Raw genomic sequence first — 25,063 nt, 5'->3', positions numbered from 1 at the left:
CCTGGGGGTCTGGGCGGGCAGGCGGGTGTGGATGAGCCCAGGGCAGTCCCCTCCCTGCCTCTAGACCTCAAAGCCTCCTACCAGCACCACCCTCTCCTCGCCCCCCACCCCCGCCCCACTGGCTTGGGTCCCCACCCCGCCACTCAGAGCAGGTCACGTGCACAGCCCCAGCTTCTTTACCCGGACACGCAGCTCGCGGTCCTGGGCGCCTGGGGCGGTTTGGGGGGTTTTCTTTGTCTATGATTCCCCTTCTAGCTCTCCACAGTTGATGATTTTCTGCAGAATTGGACTGAGGAAAAAAAAACACACGAAAAAACCTTTTTTTTTTTTCATTTCCACTTCCCATCATACCGCGATTTCCACATGGATGTGACGTTGGGCCTAGCTTCCGAAATGCCCAGGTGACTCACGCGGGGACACCCCGGGGCGGGGCGCAGGAGTTTCTCCGCGGCCAGGGGGCGGGGCGGGGCGGGGCGGGGCGGGGCGGGGCGGGGCGGCCGGGCCTGGGAGCCGGGAGCCGGGAGCCGGCGGGCCGCCCGCAGTCGCTCGCCCGCCGCCTGGCGCCCCCTGGCGGGCGCCGGGAGGTCACGTGACTGGAAAGTCCCTGGCTGGAAATCCCCATCCGCAAGCCCTAAAACAGAAAGCGGAGAAAAGAGAACTGCGCAGTCTGCAGCCTTCGCGCCGGGCCAAGTGCAGCAAAACTCTGAGCCCGCGGGGGCGGAGCGGGGTGAGCGACCGCTGCGAGAGCTGCGGCGGCGGCGAGCGACGTCCACACCCCCCGCCCGGCCAGCCGACCGGCGAGCGAGCCCGGGCCCGCGGTCCACGGGCTCCGCACGACCTCCGCACGCCTGCTCTGATCCGCACTTGGACTTGGGGAGAGGCCGGCGCCGCCGCGGGAGGTAAGCGCCGCGCGCCGGGCTGGTCTGCGACCCGGGCTCCGGGTGCGTCTTTGGCAGTGGCTCGCGCGCGTGCCGCAGGGTCTCCTTGGCATTGCTTTTGCATCGGTCCTGGACGGGCGTTTGTTGGCCGCGTGTGCCCACCGGAGGGGTAGGAATGCTGGGACTTGAGGTCGCCGAGCCTGATGGTGGGATGACAGCCCGAGATTCCTGGAGCCAGCGGTTCCTCTCGGGTCCCTGATAATGCAGAGAAGTAATTTGAGCAACAGCTGCCTGGTGAAGCGTTGACTTCCAGGGACCTTTGTTGGCCGGGTCGTTGCGGCTTTGCTATTTTCGTCTCCCCCTCCCTCAACCCCCCTCCCCTTTTCCCCCTTTTTTGGGGGGGGAGTTCAGCGATGCAGGCTCGTGGCCACGTAGACCTTGCAGGACCGCTGCACTACCGGCCCGATGAGGGCGGCGTCGCAGGGGCTGCAGAACCCGACGTTTCCAGACCCGTTTCCAGACCCGCTGCAGTACAGGAAGAGGAGAGGTGGGGAGGGCGGGTGGGCTCCCCTTTTAAAGCTGCAGCCCTGGAAGACAAGAATGCTCGGGAAGCGAACCACCCGGCCGCCCTGGAAGGGGGGCCGCTCAGTGGAGGAGCCACCCGCAGGCCCCCCACTCCAGTCAGACAGTCTTTGTCAGCCCAGGTCGCCCCACATCCTGCCACCTGGCCTCTGGGCAAAGCAGGGGTATTAAGGAAGGAGGTTGGCGCGTTTTGAGGCCGCTTTGTTTTCAGTTCTCCGTGCCTCTGATCTTTCTGCCGTGGAAAGCCAGGCTGGCCGAGTGTCTCCGGGCAGCACTTGGGGACAAGCAGTGTTCATTCATTAGAGTGGCCGGACTGCAGTTCTCAATGTGCCTGATGCGAGAGTGACTCTGGGAGCGCCCCATTTTCATGGTCCAAGAGGCCGCTTTGGGAGTTGCAGTTGTTGCTGACAATCTTGGGGTGGTTGGAGGGTAGTTTGCAAAAATCAGACGAGCTCTTTGCTGGTAAATAACTCGTAGATTTCCACCTCAGAGACATCCAAGTCTACCTTGCATGGAAACATAGCATGACTGGGAAGGGGGGTAAGACTTGAATGAATATGTTCTGGAGGATCTCATTGCTCCTAGTGACAAAAGTTGGAAAATTATCCTCAAATAAAGTACTGTCGTCTTCCTTTGGCCTAGCAGCACATTGCAGTCATAGGTCAACACGTGTTGCCCCGTTATGGAAGGTGTAGAGAAGGCCAAGAACTAGGAATGTAGACCATGGATTTTCATTTCTCCTAAAAAGGCCGTTCTGCAGGTGCGGTCAGCAAAACCTATGAATGAGATGATAGTGGCCTAGCAGATACTGACATTTACATGTCTTACACTAGCTGACAACTCGCACTTCGATGTTTGCTGAAAGAGCTTTCCACCCAGGAAAGAAACCCAGACGATTCAGAAAAGCAAAAAGAGGTCGCATCAACCTTGTTTAATCCACCTGAGAGTAGCAGGCACTACAGTCATAGGTGTGGTGTTGCAGGGTCGGCAAAGGGCAGGTATTAGGTGACCTAGGTTCTAGGCCAGCCTCTGCCCCTGGATAGCTATCGGACCCTGAGCTGGCCCCTCTATGTCTCTACTACCCACACCGCAGACAAAGGTGGTTATCTGATTTCAAAGAGGGGCAATAAGGTCATATTTTATTTTTAACCTCTGAGTCAACCAAGTCCCTGGTCCTCAGAGGTAACTCAGGTATTACTTGTTAGATGGGTAGGTGGATGAGTGAATGAATGGCCTCGTAGAAGAGACTTCTGGCATGCCACCAGCAGGTTGTATGTGTAGAATTTGTGTTTCCTGATTGTATCTGTGGTCCTGCAGTTACTATGCATGTGGTACCTACAGGGGATTGCTCACATCAAAAGAGCAGTCACCCCCTGGTTTGGTCTAGGCCTCTCCTGACAGACAAATCAGATGGAGATTCCTAATCCAAAACACCACCAGAAAGCGCCTTAGAAGGACCCTCTGAGCTGTGTCATCCATCCTCCCCCCAGTGAGGCATAGGCTTTAGCGACTTCGTGGAGCTTTCTTAGACCCATTAGCAGTGGCCTCCCTAAAAGCTACCGAAAACCTTCTCTCTAAAATCGTTCCCAACCAGAGGCCGGTCCTGGCAAATGGTATGGTGCAAGAGCGGGCTTTAAAATCGCCATGAAAAACTTCCCAGAAAATGGCTTCATGCTCTGAAGGCTGTTTATTTTGGTCATCTTCTTGGAAATTAGGGTGTGTGGGGAGGGCGGCTGGCCCACCCCTTGGGAAGATCCCATGCTTTACCAATTCCCATCATCCCACACTTCGTGGGTTGGGTTGTAGATGCTGGCCTTTACTCCTATTCCTCTTTTTTTTAAACTGTAATTCAGTAGTTCAGTCACTATCAAGAAGCGGTGTACAATTGCTTCCACAGTCAGTTTTAGAACATTTTCTTCCTCTTGTATTTCCCCATTAACCCCCAACTTCCCCTGCCATACCCCCCTCCAAACCTAACCCATTGCCACTGAGTCAACGCTGACTCATAGCGACCCCCTGTGGGTTTCCGACACTGTAACTCTTTACAGGAGTAGGAAAATCAGTCTTTCTCCGGAGATGCTGCTGGTGGTTTCAAACTGCCGACCATGTGGGTTGCAGTCCAACGCATAACCTCTGTACAACCAGGGCCCGAATCTAGTTATTGTCTCCATCGATTCACCCTCCTCAATTCCTCTTTATATTTGTCTGGCTGAACGTGACTTCCTTGTCTACTTCCACACGTTCGTCTCTTCCGTCCTTATGTAGACTGGGTTGCTATCTGGAGGGGGCGGTGCTACTTGCTGGAAATCCTGGAGCGCCTCTGTGGATGCTTGGAAGTGCAGACTGTTATTCTTGTGTTTGTCTTAGTCTGTTCACTGTGATGGTGCCGCGCAGTCCAGCAGGGAGGTTCTGACAAATTGCAAAGCAGTTTGATGCAAATAGACTTTTTCACTGATTATCCAACAGTCCATTTTAATGCTTCCAAAATGTTTCTCTGGGACTAAAGCAGAGCTCTCCGTAGCAGCCCAGGTAACAGCCTTTCAGTGCAATTTGCAAACTTTGTAGAGGCCTTTCAGTAGAGGGATGGAGTGTTTGCAAGACAAGACCTGGACCGAGAGCAAAGGATTGCTTGGTGGTGGTCTTAGGGGAGGAGCAACAGGCCTGTCAGGCCTAAGATGTGCCCGTCACTGGCAGTCAGGGTTCACCAAATCCAGGGACTTCCCCGGAGTGGCGCCCAAATGAAATGGGAGCTTAAATCGATTAGCAGCCATAGTACCTGCTGCTGACAGACAGGCTTGTCACCATGACAAGCCTTACTGAAAACTCGGGTTATTCCCCTCCTCCTCAGAACCCACTCTCCGCCTTCCTTCTCCTGTTTAGACTAAGCTTTAAAAGTGATGTAACTTGAAACAGTCCAGTGTGAGTTAATCTGTGGGGCCAGCTAGTCTCCCGGAGTCGAGGTGACTAAGATCTTTTGCCTACACGATTAGGGTAATGACAAGATCAGACACTGGGGTTTCCTGCAGGCAGGTACACAGGAGTCCTCTCAAACCTGGCTAACAGAATGGGGTTTTTGCGTTTCTTTTTGTCCCTCCTCTTCAGGTGGCGAGGAGCACCATGGCAGTACAGCTCCTGCCTCAGGCTTTGTACTTCAGCAATATGCGGAAAGCTGTCAAGATCAGAGAGAGAACCCCAGAAGACATCTTCAAACCCACCAACGGGATCATTCACCATTTTAAAACCATGCACCGCTACACCCTGGAAATGTTCCGGACTTGCCAGTTTTGCCCGCAGTTTCGAGAGAGCATCCACAAAGCCCTCATCGACAGAAGCACCCAGGCTTCCCTGGAAAACCAGGGGCAGCTCAACTGGTGTCGGGAAGTTCGGAAGCTCGTGGCTCTGAAAACGAACGGTAAGCCCGGGCTGGGTCCCACTTGACTTCTTCTGTCTTGTTGGGGTGGCCCCACGGGGCTTGGTCTCCATTGGTTACCTTTCAATAACATCAGCCGGAACTCCAATCTCTTTGAGACCATGGACACCTTTGTATAGAAACACAGGCGCATGCCTCGTAAAAGCCACCTGGTTGGGCCAGTGTTTGCGGAGGCGGGTTTCTCGTTGTGTGTGTTAGAAAGCAGTGAGCCCTGGCTAGATGATGTGTGTGTATCCAGCGTGTGACTGCTTAGTCATCTGTAAAATGGCCTTCCCTACCCAGGAATGGAAATGTGCCCAGGCTTTAAGTTCAGAAGAAAAGTTTGGCGTGGATTACTATAGTTTTCCGTGATAATCAGAAAATGTTTGTGATGGCTTCAGCCTCTTGAATGGATGGTGCTTTCTGTGTTCATGAATGAGTGGCTGCTGAGGACAGGAGAGGTCCTTGTAGCCCCTTCCCACAAACCCAGTTTCTATGGCTCTGCCCAGGACCCCCTTCTAGGAAGTCAGAACACACTCGAGCAAGCTAGCAGAGACCGTAGACCTCTACTTCGTTTCTTTTTAGTGGCTCCTGGTCATTGCTGACCTGTGCACCTTGCCACAGATAGCCGCTCTGTGCGCAGTGCACAGTCATGGCTCATGCAGGCATGTTGCTTATGCGTATAGACTATCTGTTCCGGGGATATAGGTCACTCTCGCAAGTCACAAGTAGACTCTCCGTGATCAATTAAATGCACGTCGCCTAGTATCATATCAATGATTTTCCTGAACCATCCTTTCCCAAACATTATATCCAAGAACAGATAGCTATGATTTCGCTAAGAATGTTAAATGACTGAACTTAGTCAGTTCAATAACCTTGGCCATTCCTGGGAAACAGAGTGAGGAGTAAACATGTGGTTTATTTTTGTGGGGGAGGGGGAGCGGCGAGAATCTCGCTTAGGTGTGGGGTACTGAGTACCCCCACAACATACTGCCTACGTGTGTGCAGCATAGACTCTTGGGAGCAGAGTCCTTAGAGAAGAGCTGGGAAGAGAGAGCCATTGGATCCATTGCCCGGGGCATGAAATCCAGTGATACAAAGAAGTTGGTGATTGTGTTATCAACAAGGGGGTTGATATGCCTGACAGTTTGTGGCTCAATGCACCTATTTTGTTACTGCCCCCCCCCCAAAAAAAAGAGAGATGGAGTCCACTTTGGGAGGGTGGGAAGAATGCTGTCCTAAAGAACGTAAGAGAAAAGAGGAAAGCCTGGTCGCCATCATCAGTATTCCCGGATGTCATTAGATGGGTTCCGTTGTACTTCCTTAAGTTAAAGAGAAATGTGGAGTCTCAATAGTAAACACCCAGTTTTCAAAAATGCATCACTTGCGTCAACAAGGACTCACAGCAGACATAAAACTACCCAAAACTGCCTGCATTTGTGTGACATCTGGAAACTGGGATTATTTTAGGCTCAGAATTCCATGCTTTCCCCACGTCCAAGAAGAAAAAATTCTGGCGAACGGGAAGCAAAGGCATTCAGAAGAGGGGGAAGCGAGTGGCTTTTCCTAAGTTTTATTAGCACCTTCTCTTTCTTTATTTCTCCCCTCTGACCTGCCCCCACAGGAGTGTTCCACAGGGTCAGCGGGCCGTGTGAGGAGGGGGCGATTCACAAGTTTGTGTTTGAGGATATGAGCCGGCGGGTGAATGAGGAAGGGAGTAGGTGGCATAAAATTGAAACTTCATGTGAAAAATCCCAACGTCTATTGGCTGTAGCATTTCACTTGTATAATGAGTAGCCCTATTCCAGCTCACTCTGACCACACCCACTTGGAAAGTCCAGGGTGCACCTCGCAGTTTAAATGTCTGCACACTGGGACAAAAAGTACAATAGCTGTTGCTCAATGACTAGTCAAATAACTTTGCACTGGGGAATTCCACATGTTGCTTAGGGAATTTTATACTGGTGCATCTCAATAAAGAACTGAAAGTAAGCGCAAGCCGAAGAAAAAAAGCCTTATCTTTGCTCTAGATTTTGCAAAGGGGAAATTTCAACAGAAGGCGATCGTTACCACACTTCTGCCAAGACACCAGGCTGAAGTGATCGCGCTCTCCCGTCCATTTGTTAGTTAAGTCTCTCTAAGTGTGTGCGGTGGCGGGAGCCGGGCTGTGCACAGATTTGAGTGTGTTGGGGTTTCCTTTGCTTTTTTATGGCTTAATTTCTAGTAAAACTTCAGATCATTTCACTGCTCTGGTGACGGGACTACTGTAAGAAGCAGTGTGTCTTTTTCTTTTAGAAAGAGAAGTTTGCACCCGCCAAGGGAGAGAGTTGACTTTTCTGTATCAAGCATTCCCCGCAAATATTTGTCTTTAGGAGGTTGGAAGATCCAGAGCTTTATGAAGTTGCCGTTTTAACCCGGGAAAGGCCACACATGACTGGAATAGATATCAGTTCTGGGTTGTTGTTTTTCCCTCTCAAAATCCCCCAGATCCTCAGAATCCAACTGTCAGTGCTGATCTTCACGTTCAGACTGCCAGGCACTGCCTAGCTCTTTAAAAGGACATGCTATTGCCAATTGCTCACACACGGGGCCCCATAGCGCGCCTCTAGGGGAAGGAGGAAGAGGACGGCAAGTCACCCAGTGGTGTCATCCCACTTTATAAATCAGCCGAGGAAACTCCCTGGCCCCACAGGCTCAAGTGGAAGGGTCAAGGCATTTACCAGTGAGTCATCTCCCGACCAGTCCCTGTCTAGCGAGAAACCTGGCCATGCCTGCTTTCTGGTTGGTGTGTCCCACCACTTGGGTCCCCTCTGAGAGCTAGAGTGTCTGAGTCTTAGCCAGAAGTTCAAGGAATGTTTGAAAGGGACAGGGCTTTTGAGATTCCCTAGCCAATGGCCTCATGGCACAGAGAGGAAAAACACCCAGAGGTGAAGGGATTTCCCTCAGCTGCTTAGTGGCAGTGCCGAGTTGAAACCAATTTTCCCTGATGGCCAGGTTCTGTGCCCTTTTCTCTATTCTTCCAGTTCTTTAAAACTAAGACCGAAAGAGTTGTTTTCCCCTTTGAAACTATGAACGCAAACTTGTAAAATCGTCGCAGCTGACTCTTTATGACTCAGAAAGGGTTCTATTTGAGTGGCATGCTCCCTTCGGGGGTCCCCGGTGATAGCAGAGTTGATGTTAGCTGCCATCCGGTCCCCTTAGCTCGTGGAGAGCCAAGATCCAACAGAACACAGGATTCTCGAGTACGGTGTCGTCTTCACAATCACTGGCTTGCTCAAGTTCATTGTTGGACCGCTGCTATGTGTTTTAAGTGCCTTCCAGCCGAGGAGCCTCATCTTCCCACACTATCAGACTACATTCTGTTGCGTTCCATAAAGCTTCCAAGGGTTGATTTTTGGAAGTAGATCTGCAGGCCCTCCTGTCTCTTCTTCTGGAAACTCCACTGACACCTGTCCACCCTGGGTCACCCTGCAGGCCCTTGAAATGCCAGTGCATGGCTTCCGCCATCACAGCGACTTGCCAGCCAGCGTGGAAGGACGAACTACAGGAGTGGGGTGGCTGGTGGCGCTCTCGGTTGCTTACTCTGAAGACATTCACCAGGTTTTATATCCAATGAATGCCGCTAACTACTGGGTTTGGTTTTGTTTTCCCTTCTGTCCTCAGGGGATGGGAACTGCCTGATGCATGCTGCTTCTCAGTACATGTGGGGCGTTCAGGACACAGACTTGGTCCTCAGGAAGGCGCTCTTCAGCACGCTCCAGGAGACGGACACGCGCAACTTCAAATTCCGCTGGCAACTGGAGTCTCTGAAGTCTCAGGAATTTGTGGAAACAGGGCTTTGCTATGACACCCGGGTATGTTTTGCTTCCTCTTTGAAGCTCCATAGTGATCATCTGTTGTGGTGGTTGTGGGGGTGGTGGTGGTGGTTGTGGGGTGCTTTCAAGTCTGTTCCAGCTCTTAGCGACCTCATGGACAACGGAATCAAACACAGCAGGCTCTGCGTCCTCCTCACCACTGTTGGTCTGTCTGTTGCGGCCACTGTGTCAGTCCATCTTGTCAAAGACCATCTTGTCTTATACCCTGGCCCTCTGCTTTACCAAGCATGATGGGATAGCCTCCTTTAGGGCCCAGTCCCTCCCGATAGCACATCGAAAGGAGCATCCTGGCTATACTTCTTCCAAGAAATGGACTGAGGGAAATTTAGGCCCAGTCCCTGGTTTAGGTACAAGTTCGGCTGCAAACCTCAAGGTCGGCATTTTGAAACCACCAGCTACTCTGTGGGAGAAAGATGAGGCTTTCTACTCCTGTGAAGACGGATAGTCTTGGAAACCCGCAAGGACAGTCACTATGAGTCAGACATGACTTGAGGGCAGTGAGTGAGGTCATGTGAATCCGGTCACACACAGCCTACTCAGTGGAAAACACCAGGAACTCTCCCGTGGGATTAACTCGGGTCTTTGCTGTTGCTCAGAGGCTCCCGGTCAGTGGTCAGTGGGGTTCTTCACTTCTCAGATGGCCCTGTGACTGTGGCCTTTTCACAGGCAGTGCGTGTTGGGTTTCCGTCTGGGCACCTCGCGTGCTTTGCTGAGCCAGCACCTCACACTCAGCCACATGCTCGCCAGTCCCAGTCACAAGCTTGGGACTTTTGCCTACATTTGGATGAGGGGCTCCAAGTTTGGGCCTTGTCAGGGTTATTATAACTATTATTCGTTTGAAGGAGGTGCTGTCCCCAGCCTCCCTCACGTTTGCCTGGTCGTAGAGAGAAAGAGTGACCATGCCGATCATTGTTTAGCAAGGTGGGAGGGGGGGAGAAGCCGAGTTCTATCAATGAATAATGCTAGTATGTATGAAGTCCGAGGGATGTTTTAATCCAAAGTAACTTTTTTTTCTCTCTTTTTCTTCTTCATCCTCTCAGAACTGGAATGATGAATGGGAAACCCTTGTGAAAATGGCATCCATTGACACTCCGGGGGCCCGAGCCCGACTTCAGTATCACTCTCTGGAAGAGATACACATCTTTGTCCTGTGTAATATTCTCCGAAGGCCCATCATCGTCATCGCCGGTGAGCAGCCTCCCGAGGGCTGGCTGGGTGTAAGGGCATTGTAGGAGAGTGCCTTGGCTCTCCACCAAAGCTACAGGTCGCTGGAGCGCAGTGGAGTTTGAGGACATTCATTTGGGGGAACTTACTTATTTTTGTTTTCTCTTTCTCGACACAGACAAAATGCTGAGAAGTTTGGAATCGGGTTCAAATTTTGCTCCTTTGAAGGTGGGCGGAATTTACTTGCCTCTCCACTGGCCGGCTCAAGAATGCTACAGATACCCAATTGTTCTTGGCTATGACAGCCAACACTTTGTCCCCTTGGTCACCTTCAAGGACAGCGGGCCTGGTAAGAACGCAGCACGGGTTCACATTCGTAACTTCTGTTAGCTCCGGAGCCTCCGGTTCTCGCTGACCTAGCAGGCTGTGCTCCTCTGCGGCTTTCAGCATGAGTTTTATTTAAATAAATTACTTCCTTGGTTAGTAACCGTTCTACAATAGTAGCGATTGTCACATCCCCTTCTCTTTTTGAGCCTTGTGTGATTGCTTGGAGGGCACTTCTAATTGGCCCGTTTGTAGTAAAACCAAAAACGCAATGCCATCGAGGTGCTTCTGACTCACAGCGACCCTCTAGGGCAGGGCAGAACTGCGCCTTGGTTTCGGAGGCTGTAAACCCTTATGGAAGTAGAAAATCTCATCTTTCTCCCAAGGAGTGGCTGGTGGGTTCGAGTTGCTGACCTTTTGACTAGCAGCCCAGCGCCTTGCCCACTACGCCACCAGGGCTCCTTCGATGCGTAGTCAGTGGGAGATGGATATGTATATGGTTACCTTGGGCGGTGCGCATGGTTAATGACCTTTGCTGCTAACCGAACTGCTAGAAGTTCGAGTGCCCCAGAAAGGAGGCCTCCGAAACCAGCCCTGGAGATCTAAGGTGGACAAGCCAGCCATTGCAAACCCTGATAGCACAGTTTTACTCTGATGCACACGGGGTTGCCAGGGCTGAGGATCAGCTCGATGGTAACTAACCACAACGTCCGTTACTGATACGTAATGAGTCCCGGCTCACAGAGCGCTTAAGACCGGACCTTAATGCAGCAGGTGAATGTCTATCCTTGTCATCTGTCGCTGTGTAGGTCACTTCCTAGGGGAGGAGGCACCGCTGGTGCTTTGCATCCTTTGTTGTATGTCACTTCAACCATCTAGCCTGCAGATGAGGTCTTGGAGCTCGGAGAAGTTAAGAAGGCCGTCTAATGCCACACGTAGTGGGAAAGCTAAGATCCCATCTTGAGTCCACCTGATTCTGAAGCACGGGAATTGACTAGTAAGGTCTGCTCCCTGGCTTCTGCTTAATCTCCTATGAGGCTATTCCTGGAAACCATGCGTCTCGTGCTAGAGTATAGCGATGCTATGCTTTCCCACTTGGCTTTAACTGTGGTTAGTAAATCCTCGCCGCTCGTTAATGGTATCCTTTGGGTATGTGCAAGATCTAGTCGTCTATCTGTGTGCCTCGCCTGCACCCTCCCCAGGTGGGATACTCTCTGGCTCACATGCTCTATCCCTTCTCCCCCCGCCCAACAGAAATCCGAGCCGTTCCACTTGTGAACAGAGACCGAGGGCGATTTGAAGATTTCAGAGTTCACTTCCTGACAGATCCTGAAAACGAGATGAAGGAAACGCTATTGAAAGAGTACTTGATGGTGATCGAAATCCCCGTCCAAGGCTGGGACCTCGGCACCACCCACCTGATCAATGCTGCGAAGTAAGCCGTGTGTTTTGTGTCTCTGGCTTCACCTTTGGCTATCATTACCACTTCACCCTCCTGCACTGCTGGCCCCCCCAGCTCAATAGACACAGGATTTAAAGAAAGCCGATTTCCTTTCCTCCTGGGCGTGCATCTGAAAGGATCACACCAGCAGGTCTGCCTTCGGTTTCCAATGAGAACAAGTCATTCATCCAGGGGGGGTTTCTGGATATGTGGGTGCTGAGGATGGTGGGGTCTCGGTGTCTGCTTCCACTGCGGGGTAGCTGGGGGAAGAGGGAGTGTATCAGTCATCCTAAGAAGGAGACCAGTTGCCTTCGAGTTGATTCTGACCCCTGACACCCATAGGCATTGCAGAATGCTGAGTCCTTTGGGAAAGGCTTTGACCTTCCAGGAGCAGCTAGCCAGGCCTTTATTCTGAGGCACTTCTGGGTGGTGGGAGACCACCAACCTTCTGGCTAGTGTTTAAGAACCCAAGGACTCCAGAAGAAAGTCTAGCAGCGGAAACCGGTGGAAAGAAAAGCTCTTCTCCCTGAGCTCCGTGGCGAGGCTAGCCAAGCCAGACAGAAACAGTTGTAAAATGTGTTATGTGGTCGCTGCATGGTTTTCACCACATGCAAATGGGAACAGGCCCACGGTGTGCGTTATCCACATTTCCAAGTATTGGGCCTAATGTTATGCGAAAGACGTGCCTGTTTCTGAGAATTAGAGGTGGTGCACCAGAGAGGGCCCGTGTGAGATCTTTGTCCCGTGCATTTCTCAGGTGCACTGGATCCCAGCCCAGCCTCTGCTGACTCATAGCCACCCTGCAGGCCGGCGAGAGCTGTCCGGGGTACTTGTGAGACTGTCATCGTTCTTTCTTAGGGAGAGTAGAGTTATTAAATCACGCACATCACGTGTGTCAGTGCTAAGTACAAAGTAGTTTTCAAACAACTGTTTCCTTGACAAAAATTATAATCCTGAAGTCAGAGTTTCAGAACAATCGTTGCAGTACCCTCTCTACAAGAAGTCCTGGGTGCCGCGGGCCCATAAGCGTGCTGCGGTGTGGTGGCTTCATGCAACAGAAACTGAAATGGGCCCCGTGCCAGTATTTTCTCCGGTCCTTTACGACTAATTCCTCCACAGACCTAGCGATCCTCCCCACAGCACGGCCAAACAGCTGAAACAAAACTTTAATGCATGACTGCCCAATGCCACAAGGCACCCTGTACCCTACCCTCCTATTTCAGTCTTTGGCTAGACTTGTGGGTGGCCACAGAACATTCAAGGTCTGTCATCTTGAAGGGAGCAACCTGCCACCTCTTTTTCCCCTCCGAGTGGCTCGCGAGGTCGTCCCTCCCACCTTCACGCTAGCTGCCAAACACGTTAGCGCGTCAGGATTGGCCAGGTAGTGTCTGTGCTGTGTCGGCATGCCTCAGAGTCCCTGCGCAGGGCAGTGAACTCAAGTGAAGATGAAGCTTAAGAGGACGGACAGCAAAATACGGAACCGAGCATTTCAGAGCCCTTTGTACCGCGGTGGGAACCTGCCCTGAGCGAGCCTCAGGGGTAGCTTTACTAGACATGCCGTCTCCGAGAAGTTAGGAAATCAAGCTGGTTTTTCAGAGGAGCAGCTGGGTAGTGCGGGGAGAGTCGACCCAGACTAGCCCTTTCTTCAGAATGATCCATAGTTCCTGCCATGAAGCTGGGCCTTCATCGGTAACGACTGTAGAGAGAGCGTGTCGGCGCATGGACCGGATCCCGCCGTGGCTGTCGGGGTGCCGGCTCAGGCCTGTGCTTCAGTGGGTGCTGATCATAGTGCCCGCCCTTGCCCGCATCGGGGGTGCTCGCTCCCTGAGCCGACGGGGTAAGATTGATGGCGTGTGTCCTCACCTCTGCCCTCTTGATCTTTAGGTTGGATGAAGCTAACTTACCCAAAGAAATCAACCTGGTGGACGACTACTTTGAGCTGGTTCAGCACGAGTACAAGAAGTGGCAGGAGAACAACGACCAGGGACGGAGAGAGGTGCACGCCCAGAATCCTCTGGAACCCCAGCTTTCTCTCATGGACGTAAAATGTGAGACGCCCAACTGCCCTTTCTTCATGTCCGTCAACACCCAGCCATTTTGCCACGAGTGCTCCGAGAGGCGGCAGAAAAGCCCAAAGAAACTCCCAAAACTGAACGCTAAGCCAGGCCCTGAGGGACTCTCTGGCCTGGTGCTCGGGCCCTCCCGGGGTGAGGCCTGGACCCCCGAGGAGCCCGAGGGGGGACCCCGCTCAGCCCCGCCGACTGCGCCCAGCCTGTTTCTGTTCAGCGAGACCACCGCCATGAAGTGCAGGAGCCCCGGCTGCCCGTTCACGCTGAACGTGCAGCACAACGGATTCTGCGAGCGGTGCCACCACGCCCGGCAACTGACCCCCAGCCACAGCACGGACCCCGCGAGGCACGCAGATCCTGGTAAGTGCCGAGCCTGCCTCCAGGCCACCGGCAGGACGTTCAATGGCATCTGCAGCGCCTGCTTCAAAAGGACTACGGCCCAGCCCTCCTCCAGCCTCAGCGCCAGTGCCTCTGCTTCCTGTCACCAGCGCTCCAAGTCGGACCCCTCTCAGCTCATCCAGAACCTCACCCCACATTCTTGCCACAGAGCCGGGACGGAGGGCCCGCCGGGCCACCTGAGCCAGGCTGCACGGACTCCCGAGGACAGGATGGGCACAAGCAAGTGTCGCAAAGCCAGCTGCACCTACTTCGGGACACCAGAAAAGAAGGGCTTCTGCACCCTGTGCTACATCGAGTACAGAGAGAACAAACGTGAGTGAGGCAGCCCTTCCGACAGCCGCGGCTCACCCCGGGGGCTCGGATGCTCCGTGTCGCCCAGGAGGGGCCGTCGGGGGTGGTAGGATGGTCGGGCTGCCGGAGTGTCACCGGCTGTGACAGGCACGCAAGGGGCAGAGGCTTTGCATAATTTCCGCAGCCCTTAGGGCGCCCTGTCCAGAAGGGAAAAAACAAACAAAATTAAATTCACTCCCCTCCGGTTGACGCTGACTCATAGTGACCCCACAGGACAGGGTAGAACTGCCCCTGTGGCTTTCCGAGGCTGACTCTTCACGGGGGTAGAAAGCACTGTCTTTCTCCTGCCGAGCGGCTGGTTTCGGATTCGGTTTGGAAATACTGACCTTGCAGTGAGCAGCCTATTGTGCCATCCACCCCATCTCCGGAATGTGTCCATTAGAAAGTGCTGGGCATTCCTCACCAGGAGTCTTAAATGTGAATTCTGAAAGTGGATCCGGTAGACAGACCTCCGAACCCGACCCGCTGGGGAGAGGGAAGTGGTGTCCGGGGCTGGGAGAGCAGCCGTGACCGTAGACTCTGGTTTGAGAGACGGTTGGACAGCGGTCCGTGTCTATCTGCCTTATTGGGCTGTCCCTGTGGCTCAGCCGCAGCGTGTGTCCACCGCAAGGGATTGGTGGTGCGAAAGATGCTTCAAAAGTAGCATTTAAAAAAAATCGAACCATAAAAGGCTGGTTTTATGTAAGTAGTAAGCTTGGCCGAGATTAATCTGTGTGTGGAAATTGAGCCTACTCACAGAAAGCTGACTGGCCCGGAAGCACCTCAGAAGAAAGGCCTGCTGGTCTGCTTTCGAAAGGCCCGGCTCTAGCCCCCGTAGCACAGCCCCAGTCTGGCACAGCTGGGGTGTCTGTGAGTCAGCATCGACTGGATGGCAGCTGGTGTGTGGGACCCACTTATTTCCCTAATGTCGGCATCCCTGCCCCTGCCTGGTGACTCCTCTGTGGTACTTACCGCGCATCGCTCTGTTCTCCAGATCTCGTGGCTGCCTCAGGGAGAGCCAGTCCCCCGGGCTCCAGGTTCCAGAACGCGGTGCCCTGCCTGGGGCGGGAATGCGGCAGCCTGGGAAGCACGGTGTTTGAAGGGTACTGCCAGAAGTGTTTCATCAAAGCCCAGAATCAGAGATTTCACGACGCCAAGAGGACCGAAGAGCAACTGGTGAGACATCGGGAGGCCCTTCCTTCCCTGCTTGGGCGTGCAGGTCCCCGCCGGGGCAGTGACTTCCTGCCATCGCCAGATAACCTCCCACCGAGCCTGAGCACAAAGTCCCTGTCGTCGGTCAGTCACTGTAGCTCCAAAGGGCAGAAGGGTAGCAGCCCCCATAAATCGTTGTGCCCCCTGTTTACCGCACCCAAAGCCAGTCAGACCAACCAAAGACTAAAACTTGAAGCCCCCAGCACGCTAGATGTCAGAAACCTCCTCAACTGGTAGCAGAGAAGCAAAGCCATCAAGTGGCCGGGGAGGTTCCCAAATACCCACCCCCGTGCAGTGAGGGCAACTGCAGTGGAGCGCAAGCAGTGAAGCGCTGGCTACGGACCAAACAGTCGGTGGTTCAGACCCACCCAAAGGTGCCAGCGGGTGATCTGCTTCAGGAAGGTCCCAGCCCACAGAATCCCTGAGAAGCCCCGTTCTCTGGGACACCCAGGGTTGACGAGGCGGCACCTGGTCTGGCTTCGCTGGTTGGTTTCCTTTAGGAGACAAGCAGGTAGAGCTGACTCCCCAGGAGACCCGTGCTCCGACCTGCGTCCGAATAAGAAAAGCAAACGTTGGTCAGCACTTCTTACCCTGCTCCGAGGAGGCCAGTAGGAAAGCGATCTTCAAAAAAGACACCGTAGTACTAACTCACTGCCATCCATCGTTTTCGACCTGAGACCCCACAGGACAGCGTCGAACTTGCCCCTCTGAGTTTCCGAGACTCTAACTTTTTTTCAAAAATCATTCTATTGGGAGTTCTTAGCGATATTATAATAATCCGTGATTCAATTAGATCAAGCATAATGGCAAAGTGACTGCCACCATCATTTTCAAAACATTTTCTTCCTTCTTGAACTCTTTGATATCTTTTTATGGGACTAGAATGCCCCATCGTCCCCCCCGGGCACAGCTGGTGGCTTCATGCTGTGGGCCTTGTGGATAGCAGCCCAAGCTGTACCCCCGGGGGCACCGGGCTCCTTGCTTCACATTACGAAATGGGCACACAAAATACGCGGCCAGGTTTTCATGGTCCTGCTCAGTGTCCTTGGGGCCCCTGGCTTTTCTTGGGGTCAGAGGGTATCCCTGTTCTTAGGCTGGCTCATCTTATGTCCTGGTCAGGCAGATGCTCTGTCCCCCATCATGCTGTGTGTAGGCGCCACACCACAGTGGGGTCCCATGTGCTCGCTCTCCCTAAGAAGCACTCTCTCTTTTTGTCCCTGGCCAGAGATCAAGCCAGCTCCGAGACCTGCCTCGAACCACCCAGAGCTCGTCCAGGCCCAAGTGTGCCCGGGCCGCCTGCAAGAACATCCTGGCCTGTCGCAACGAGGAACTCTGCATGGAATGCCAGCACCTCAGCCAGCGCGTGGCCCTGGCACCCCACCCCGGCGCCCCACCAGCGCCCGACGAGCCCCCCAAGCAGCGTTGCCGGGCCCCTGCCTGCGAGCACTTCGGCAACGCCAAGTGCAATGGTTATTGCAATGAGTGCTTCCAGTTCAAGCAGATGTACGGCTAAGCAGACCCAGGCGGGCCAGCCCAGGCCAGAGGGGCCCAGAGCTGTTCGTCACCATGGTGCTATTCTCTGAACAGCTGATGCCACTGGGGCATCAGTCCCCGCCGCCAAAGTGGGTGGGCGCCAGGATCCCTTTGAGCAGGGAAAGGAAAGATAAGCTCCCTTGGTAACCTGGCAATGTGCCCATCTTGCTGTAAAGGCGTGGTGCGAAGCGTCAGCCAGGCCCATTGGTCCTCACGCTGAGTGGGAAACCGGGGACCTTGATGGACTTGGAGTTGGGCGTGCCTGGACCGAGCCTCGTCCTGCATCCTCCCCACCAGGATGGCAGCAGCAACAGCTGGAGAGAAGGGAGAAGACATGCAGGCAGGCAGGTCGGGGAATCCGGAGCTGAGTCCTGGGGCCCCAGGGCCTTCCGCAGGAAGCTCAGGGAAAACGGACATACTGGGAGTGTGTCAGTCAGTTCAGGGTTTCTTCCTGGCGGTTCCTGGCTGCCTGGTTCCTTTCCTTTGGGCATGGCAAAAGCCGAATTGTCCATAGACTGTGATTCTGAGGCTGCTGAGACGAAGCTCGCACTGAAAAGCACACAACACACCGCTCGGACCAACATGCACCTTCGAGAGATTCGGAGATTTGGGAGGAACACGCTGCAGCACCTCTTCTGGTTATGGCCTTCAACACAGTTCACCTGCCTCGCGGTGTGTGTCCACACGTGTACATATATAATACACCCTTAGGTGTGAGGGGACATTTTCCTAAGATGATGCCATGCTGCCTAGAAGTTTAAGTAGGAAGACTGATTAATAATAACCTGTTTTCTGGTTGTTGGGGGTTTTTTTTTGGTTGTTTTTTGGGGGGGGTGCACTTCTGTACCCGGCTTATACGAACTTGACCTGCTGCCTTTATAAAGGGAGCATGCTATGTGATTCACTTTATTTATTTGATTATAAACTTCAAGGTTATTTAAATGAAGATGTTTCTTCTTCTGCTTTGGGGTGGGTGGGGTGAAGTGCCTTCTTGAGATGACAGAGTCACGCTGGGTCAGATTCTAGGACCTGGCAAGTGCCTGCTGCAGCAGGGTTGTGGGCCTCTGGGGCTCCCTTGGCTTGCCTTCCCCTGGGGAAAGCAGGAATGGCAGGACCCAAAGCAAATTCATTAAAATACCACTCCTCTGAAGAAGCAGCCGCTGTGGCCAGAGACACTTCCCAGCCAGATGCGAAGACATCTCTTTACACTCTTACCAATGTCTCTGAGTGTCCTACCTCCTTAAGAGAGAAGGTTGGGAAGGAGCAGAAGGCCGCCTGGAATGATGGAATTTTATTTGCGGGGCAACAATGTGTGTCCAGAGGCGCTGGGCAGCTTCCTGTGCCCGATGTCCCAGGAAGACCAACCAGGTCCCCATAAGCCCGAGACCGCGACTTTCTCTTCCTGGTCTGCAGTCTCTGGACTCTGCCACTGCCAGCACGTGAAAAGGTGGAGAAATAGAGTTTCCTCAGACATGCAGGAGGCTGCTTTTCCTTGTGGACTTCAGGACAGGAAAATCCCTGTGCCCTCCAAGTCAGCGACACCTTTCCTTTTCCCTCCGGGCTCCCCTGAGCCTTTTGTTCTTTTCTGACGCCGATCTCGACCATCTCTTTCCAAAGAGAGCAGGCCAGCGCCGGTGTTCCCATCTAGTTCTTTCAAAGGTATTTTAATATTTCGTGTGTATCAATATTTTTATGCTTAATGTGAAAATGGAATTATTTATACTTATTATAGAAAGTATTTGAAATTTGCACATTTAGTTTTCCCTAGTAGAACACCTCTGTACACTCAATTGATTGGATTTCTTGATGTTTTCATGAATAACGTCACTTTTGAAAAGAGTGAATATTAAATAAATTATTTAAGAACCTAAATTGACGGTTTTATGTCTATGAGTGTTAGAAAAAAAGAGAGAGAGCGAGCATGTGGAGACTCGAGTTCCCGAACCACTTTTTTTCTTCCTCTACACCTGCACACCCTGACCGCACCCTAAGTGTTACGAACTAACTGCTTGAGGTGGAGCTGTGTACTCAGGGACAAGGCTCTGGTGTCACTGTCAAGACAGAAGCCCAGATGGCAGTGTGGCAGGCTGGTGGGTACCCTGTGCCCACTGGGAAACACTGCAGCATTCCTTCGTGGTGTAGGTTTGAATACTCTGTCAACCGGAAGGTGAGGCCTGGGGGACGTCCTGAAGCAGCCATGACCCGTGACATTTCCACGAAGGGCACAGTCCACAGGAGAGCAAGGTCTTTGTGCCCCTCTGCGTGTCCCTGTTCTCGGTCTGAATACAGAAGCGGGGGAGAACCAGAGCCAGGTGAGAGGGGAGAGAATAGGAAAGCGAACCAGAGACAGGGGAAAGGAAGAAGGAAGGGGTCTCAGGCTCCACATGTCAGAGCGGGTTGGGGAAGGGGGTGGGAGGGGCACTGGCAAATGGCAGTAATGGCTACCAGGACCAGCCACATCAGTGTCGCACAAGATTAACATCAGAGAGCTGGGACAGATCCAGAGTCTTCCCTGAAGCTCCCCAGATGATGCTGATGATCCATCGGATTCTAGAACCACACTTCCTATGAAAACAACTTGAAGTCTCTCATTTTCTCTTCATTTTACCTTATGTGGAAAATTGGGTACCTACAGAAATTTCAGGAATCTAGTGTGTGAACTGCCATCGGGCCCTCATGTGTTCCAACAATAACCAGCATTTTCCCAATGTGTTTTACTCACGGCGCCCTTTTTAGCTCGCTTCACTACATACGGGAGTATTTGGAAGCAGGTCCCAGGCCCGTGTCCTCACACCCACTAGTACTTGCCTCCACGTGTGTCAACAGTAGGTCTGTGTTCTATTTCTGCCACACTGTTGCCAACCTCTACATGCCAACAAGCTCCTCGGGTGATTCTCACTGCCACTGAGTTATTTCTGACTCCTGAAGACCCTATAGGACAAGGTAGAATTGCCTCTGTGAGTCTGAGAGGCTGTAAATCTTGACGGGAGCAGAAAGCCTCGTCTTTCTCTCAAGGAGCAGTGGGTGAACTGGCCTTGTGGTGAGCAGTCCAGCCCTAACCGCTATGCCCCTGGGCTCTTTGAAGTAGTTCTTAGGTGTGTTACAGTGAAGGTTCTGATTCAGCATTGCTTGGGTGGAAAAGCAAATCCGCAGCTGGGGGTGGCCAACTGGACGGAACCCAATGAAACGCTGGCTCTTTAAAGATTTTGGTTCATTCTGTTTAGGGAGGATCACACAAAGGTTCGGCCCATCATATCCTGCCCCCTGTGCTTGGAGAGCCATGCGAATGCTTGCCCAGGGCACTCAGAGTCTGCAAACTGGCCTCCATTTCCTCCGTGTGTCCTCCTATCTCTCACCCAGCACTGAAGAAAGACAAATTCTCAATGAGCCTGATGAGCATAAGCATTTGACCTTAAGTCAACAGGATTTCTAAAACAGGAAGTGACCTGTAATTAGCAAATTCCCTCTGACTCAAATGATCGAGCATCCTTGAAGAAATAGAGCAGGTTTGGAGGTGGGGGAGGTGGGGAGCAAACTTAGTTCCCCGATGACATCTTGAGCAGTCGCACAATCTCATGTGAGGACATGTGCACTCATTTTAACGAAAGGTGGTTATGGATTGAATTATGACCTCCCAGAATTGGGGCTCCAACTCGAACCCCTTTCCCTGGGGATGGGAGCTCTGAGCTAGTGAGTTCATGTTGCACTGAAAACACCAAGGTTGGCAGATTAAACCCACCAGCTGTCCCACAGGACAATGGAACCGGCGGTGGTGTAGTGGTTATGTGTCGGGCTGCTGACCACACGGTCAGCGGTTTGAACCCACTGACCACTCCTCGGGAGAACAATTAGTCTTTTCTAAAATTCCCGTGAAGAGTTGCCATCTTGGAAACCCACAGGAGCAGTTCTGTCCTGCCCTGCAGGGTCACTACAACCTCAGCGAACTTGGATTTGGGTTTGGGCTGCCACCCCCATCAAAGTTTTGTCTTACAACAGAAAAGTGGGTAAAGGGAGACGTCGGGCAGTGTAAGATATGACAAAAGAATAATTTATAAATTATCCAGGGTTCATAAGGGAGGGTGGAGTGGGGAGAGAGGGGTAAAAATGAGCTGATGCCGGGGCTTAGGTGGAGAGCAAATGTTTTGAGAATGATGAGGGCAATGAATGTACAGATGCGCTTTACACAATTGATATATGCATGACTGTGGATACGAGTTGTATGAGCCCCTAATAAAAAGGAAAAAAAGAAAACACACAAAATCTTGCAAGGTCACTAGGATTCAGAATGTACAAAGAGCTCTTTAAAGTGTCTTGGGGGCTACATGGATCTCCACTGACCATTCGAGAACGTCTACTCTACAAACAGTGGTTCCTAACCAAGAGTTCCAGCTATCCCACCAGAAACACCAGCAGATTCAGAGTACACCATCAGGGGTAGAGACCTGGGCAGATTCACCTCCACCATGCCCTCCTTGCCCTGGTTGAGAAGAACTTTTCTTAACAATGGTCTCTGTCTTTGTGCATGTTCACCCTTATTGGTCGAAGTTTTTGAGCGTGAAATATATGCTCATTTCTTTTTAAAAGTTCCTGGAAAATTCTCACCATCCTGTAAGTAGATCTTCTCACGGGCTTTTTGAAGCCCCCTTGTATACACTGTTAGTTGATGCTCGTGGTCAGTGAGTAGGTCCTCAAACTCAAGGCAATCCCTGCAGGAGGGAACATGATGCAATCTGCATAATGGGCTGCAGATACAATCACTGTAATCCATAGGGTTTTCATCGGCTGATCTTTGGAAATAAATCACCAGGCCTTTCTTCGTCTTAGTCTGGAAGCTCCACTGAAACTTGTTCAGGAGCCTCGCAACATATAAACTTCTATTTACGAAAAAGGGGGTGGGCGGGCTTTCATATGAAGATTACTGACTGGGAGTCGAACTCAGGACTCTCCCATGCAAGGAGACACTTTTACCATTGAACTACTAATTTCCCCATAGATACTCCTATAGCAGTGCATTGCATGATATATAAAAAGTGAAAAATGTGTGTCACAGTTAACTTTGTGTCAACGTGGCTGAACCAGGTGTCTCAGTAGTTTTGCAGTAGTCTCCTGAAGATGCGGCCTAACAAGATAACCAACTCTGTTATGGTATCTGCTTTGAGTAGCCGAGCAGTTGGGGGAAGATTAGAGTAGAGTGCAACCCCCTTACTCAAGTTGCTACCCTGGTACTATTGGAAGGAAGTTTCCTCCCTACATTAGTGGGCACTGTGGGGAATCTAGATCCTAGAGCTGATTCAGGAGCTGGCAAACTTTTGAGACAGAAGCGCCAACCCTGCCCCTCACAACAATTTAAAGGTTATTCAAGAGCCATAAAGATACTTTTACAAATGACCCAAAGTATCATTATCTGAATAATACCCTTTTGAACATTTCACTTTTACTTCAGAACCACATGTGCATATTGACAGAGCCAAAGATGGCTCTTAAGCTGCAGTTTGCCGACTCCTGATCTAGTTCATCAACCTCAGATTCTTTGGATTTGAGCCAACAACCTGCCATATTGCCTGCTGACCTTAGGAACCATCTGCAGCCTGCCAACCTTGGATTCATTGGCCTTTGGAGCCACCAGTTTGACCTGCTGACCTTGGATTCATCCACATCTGCATCGCCAGCCTGATGTATCTTCTTGCTTCCTGGTTCATTAGCCCTGGTAGCCACACGAGTCAGGAGAAGTCTTGGATCCACAGACATGAAATGGACTGGACTTAACCCATGTCTATAACTGCTTGTTTCATTTTCTTGATAGAAATTTCTCCCTTCATTTCTTTCTATCTATCTATCTATCCATCCATCCAGCTATCTAGCTATCGTTTTACTTCTCTCGATAACCCTACCTAACACAATATTTTAAAAACTAGATTCTGAAAGTTCTACAATTTCCCTGCCATGCCCGAGTGACTCCTCCACATACCTTGCTTTGAGGTCAGCTGCTGGCGAACATCTGCCTTTTCTTAAGAAATCTTTCTGGATGTCCTTCCTGTCTTCCACTTCCCCTCTCTCATCTCCCCTTGCTGGAATCTGGCAGCGTTCCTGACTTCTGTGCTGTATTTTCCCAGATGTCATGGAAAGAACTTGATATTTTCTAAAGAGAAATATTTAGGTTCACTTCCTGGTCCTATTGTCATGCAGAGAATTGAGGGAAAGGACGACGGTTACAGCGCACAACCTCTGGCCTTTGAAGGAGGCAAATGCCCTGTGAAGAACAAGGTCTTCTTGTGTCATCTGCACTCCCATCAAGGACATTTGTCGCCACCGTGAATCCAGTTTAGCATAAAGTATCCCTAGATCCCAGATACAAAGTCATAGGAACACAGGTGGTACTGTGTTGGTCATTTACAGGAGAGCTACTCATTGCCAAAGTACCAAATCTTGCACGCTCTGCTTGAGGTGTTAACTACCTTCTTACTGGCACAGTCCATGGGAATCCTTGGAATCAGGCCTGTGCGACTGATCAAGGGAACCTAGTGACCAGCTATGTGTGATCAGTACAGCCTCTGTTTGTTGGGATGTCGGTCTGCCTTCTGGTCCAGGCACAAGTTCTGCATGAGCACAATGAAGTCTTCTGGAATTCTTCTCAAGGTTATCCATAGTTCGTTATGATCCACACAGTCAAATGCCTTGGCATGGTCAATAAAAAGAAAGTAAATATCTTTCTAGTGTTCTCTGCTTGCTGCCAAGATCCTCTGATATCAGCAATGATATCCCATGTTCCACATCCTCTTCTTAATTAGCCTGGACTTGTGACAGCTTCCTGTTCATGTGCTGCGACAACTATTGTGTAGATGATCTTCAGCAAAATTTTACTTGCATGTGGTAACAAAGATATTGTTCAATAATTTCTGCATTCTGTTGGGCCAACTTTCTTTGGAATGGGTGCCATATAGATCTCTTAGAGCAGTGGTTCTCAACCTTGCTAAGGCCGCGACCCTTTCAAATAGTTCCTCATGCTGTGGTGATTCCCAACCATAAAATTATTTTCGTTGTTACTTCATAACTGTAATTTTGCTACAGTTATGAATCATAATGTAACTATCTGATATGCAGGATGTATTAGGCGACCCCTGTGAAAAGGTCTTTCTCCTCCAAAGGGGTCATGCCACAGGTTGAGAACTGTTGTCTTAGAGTCTGTTGCTATAGGTAGCCATCTTCCAAATTTCTAGCACGGGTGAATGAGGGCCTCCAGTGCTTCATCAGCTTCTGGAAACATTTCAGTTGGTATTCTATAATTCCCAGAGCCTTGTTCTTGGCTAATGCCTTCAGTGTAGCGTGGACTTCTTCCATCAGCACCATTGGCTCCTGCTCAGATGCTACCTCTTGAAATGGTTGGATGTTGACCAGTTCTTTTTGGCACAATGACTCTGTGTACTCCTTCCATCTTCTTTTCATAGCCCCTGCGTTTTCCCCATATTTTGCCCTGAAAAATCTTTCAATATTGCAACTCAAGGCTTGAATTCTTTCTTCAGTTCTTTCACTTGAAGATATGCTGAGCATGTTCTTCATTTTGGTTTTCCAACATCCAGTCTTTGAATATTGCATCAGAATACTTTACTTTGTCTTCTCAAACTGCCCCTTTCTGCTCGGTTCTTTTACTTCGTCGTTACTTGCACTTGCCTTAGCTACTCTATAAGTCCCACATGGGCACAATGCCGGGTTCTGAGATTCTCATTCTTTGCCATGTTCTCCAGAGCTTGCTATGTCCACTCAAGCTAATACTTTTGCATAATCAGTGTGTTAGTCTGGGCACTTTAGAGAAACAAATCCACAGAAACTCATGTAGAAGAGAGCGC

At 51.4% G+C, this 25,063-nt stretch overlaps 1 protein-coding gene across 1 annotated transcript; it reads left to right on the top strand.

Moving 5' to 3' along the window:
* The first annotated feature begins 622 nt into the window (after positions 1-622).
* Positions 623-19,056, top strand: TNFAIP3 (TNF alpha induced protein 3). Its single transcript, XM_075554481.1, has 9 exons — positions 623-899; positions 4,563-4,872; positions 8,536-8,726; positions 9,788-9,935; positions 10,090-10,260; positions 11,490-11,670; positions 13,561-14,456; positions 15,469-15,650; positions 16,912-19,056. Exons 2-9 carry the CDS (start codon positions 4,578-4,580, stop codon positions 17,197-17,199), a joined length of 2,352 nt encoding a protein of 783 aa, XP_075410596.1. The 5' UTR covers positions 623-899; positions 4,563-4,577; the 3' UTR covers positions 17,200-19,056.
* Positions 19,057-25,063: the final 6,007 nt, after the last annotated feature.

This window comes from Tenrec ecaudatus, chromosome 7, assembly GCF_050624435.1.
Source record: "Tenrec ecaudatus isolate mTenEca1 chromosome 7, mTenEca1.hap1, whole genome shotgun sequence".
In the NCBI taxonomy this organism is placed as follows: domain Eukaryota; kingdom Metazoa; phylum Chordata; class Mammalia; order Afrosoricida; family Tenrecidae; genus Tenrec; species Tenrec ecaudatus.
This window is presented reverse-complemented; position numbering and strand designations above follow the sequence as displayed.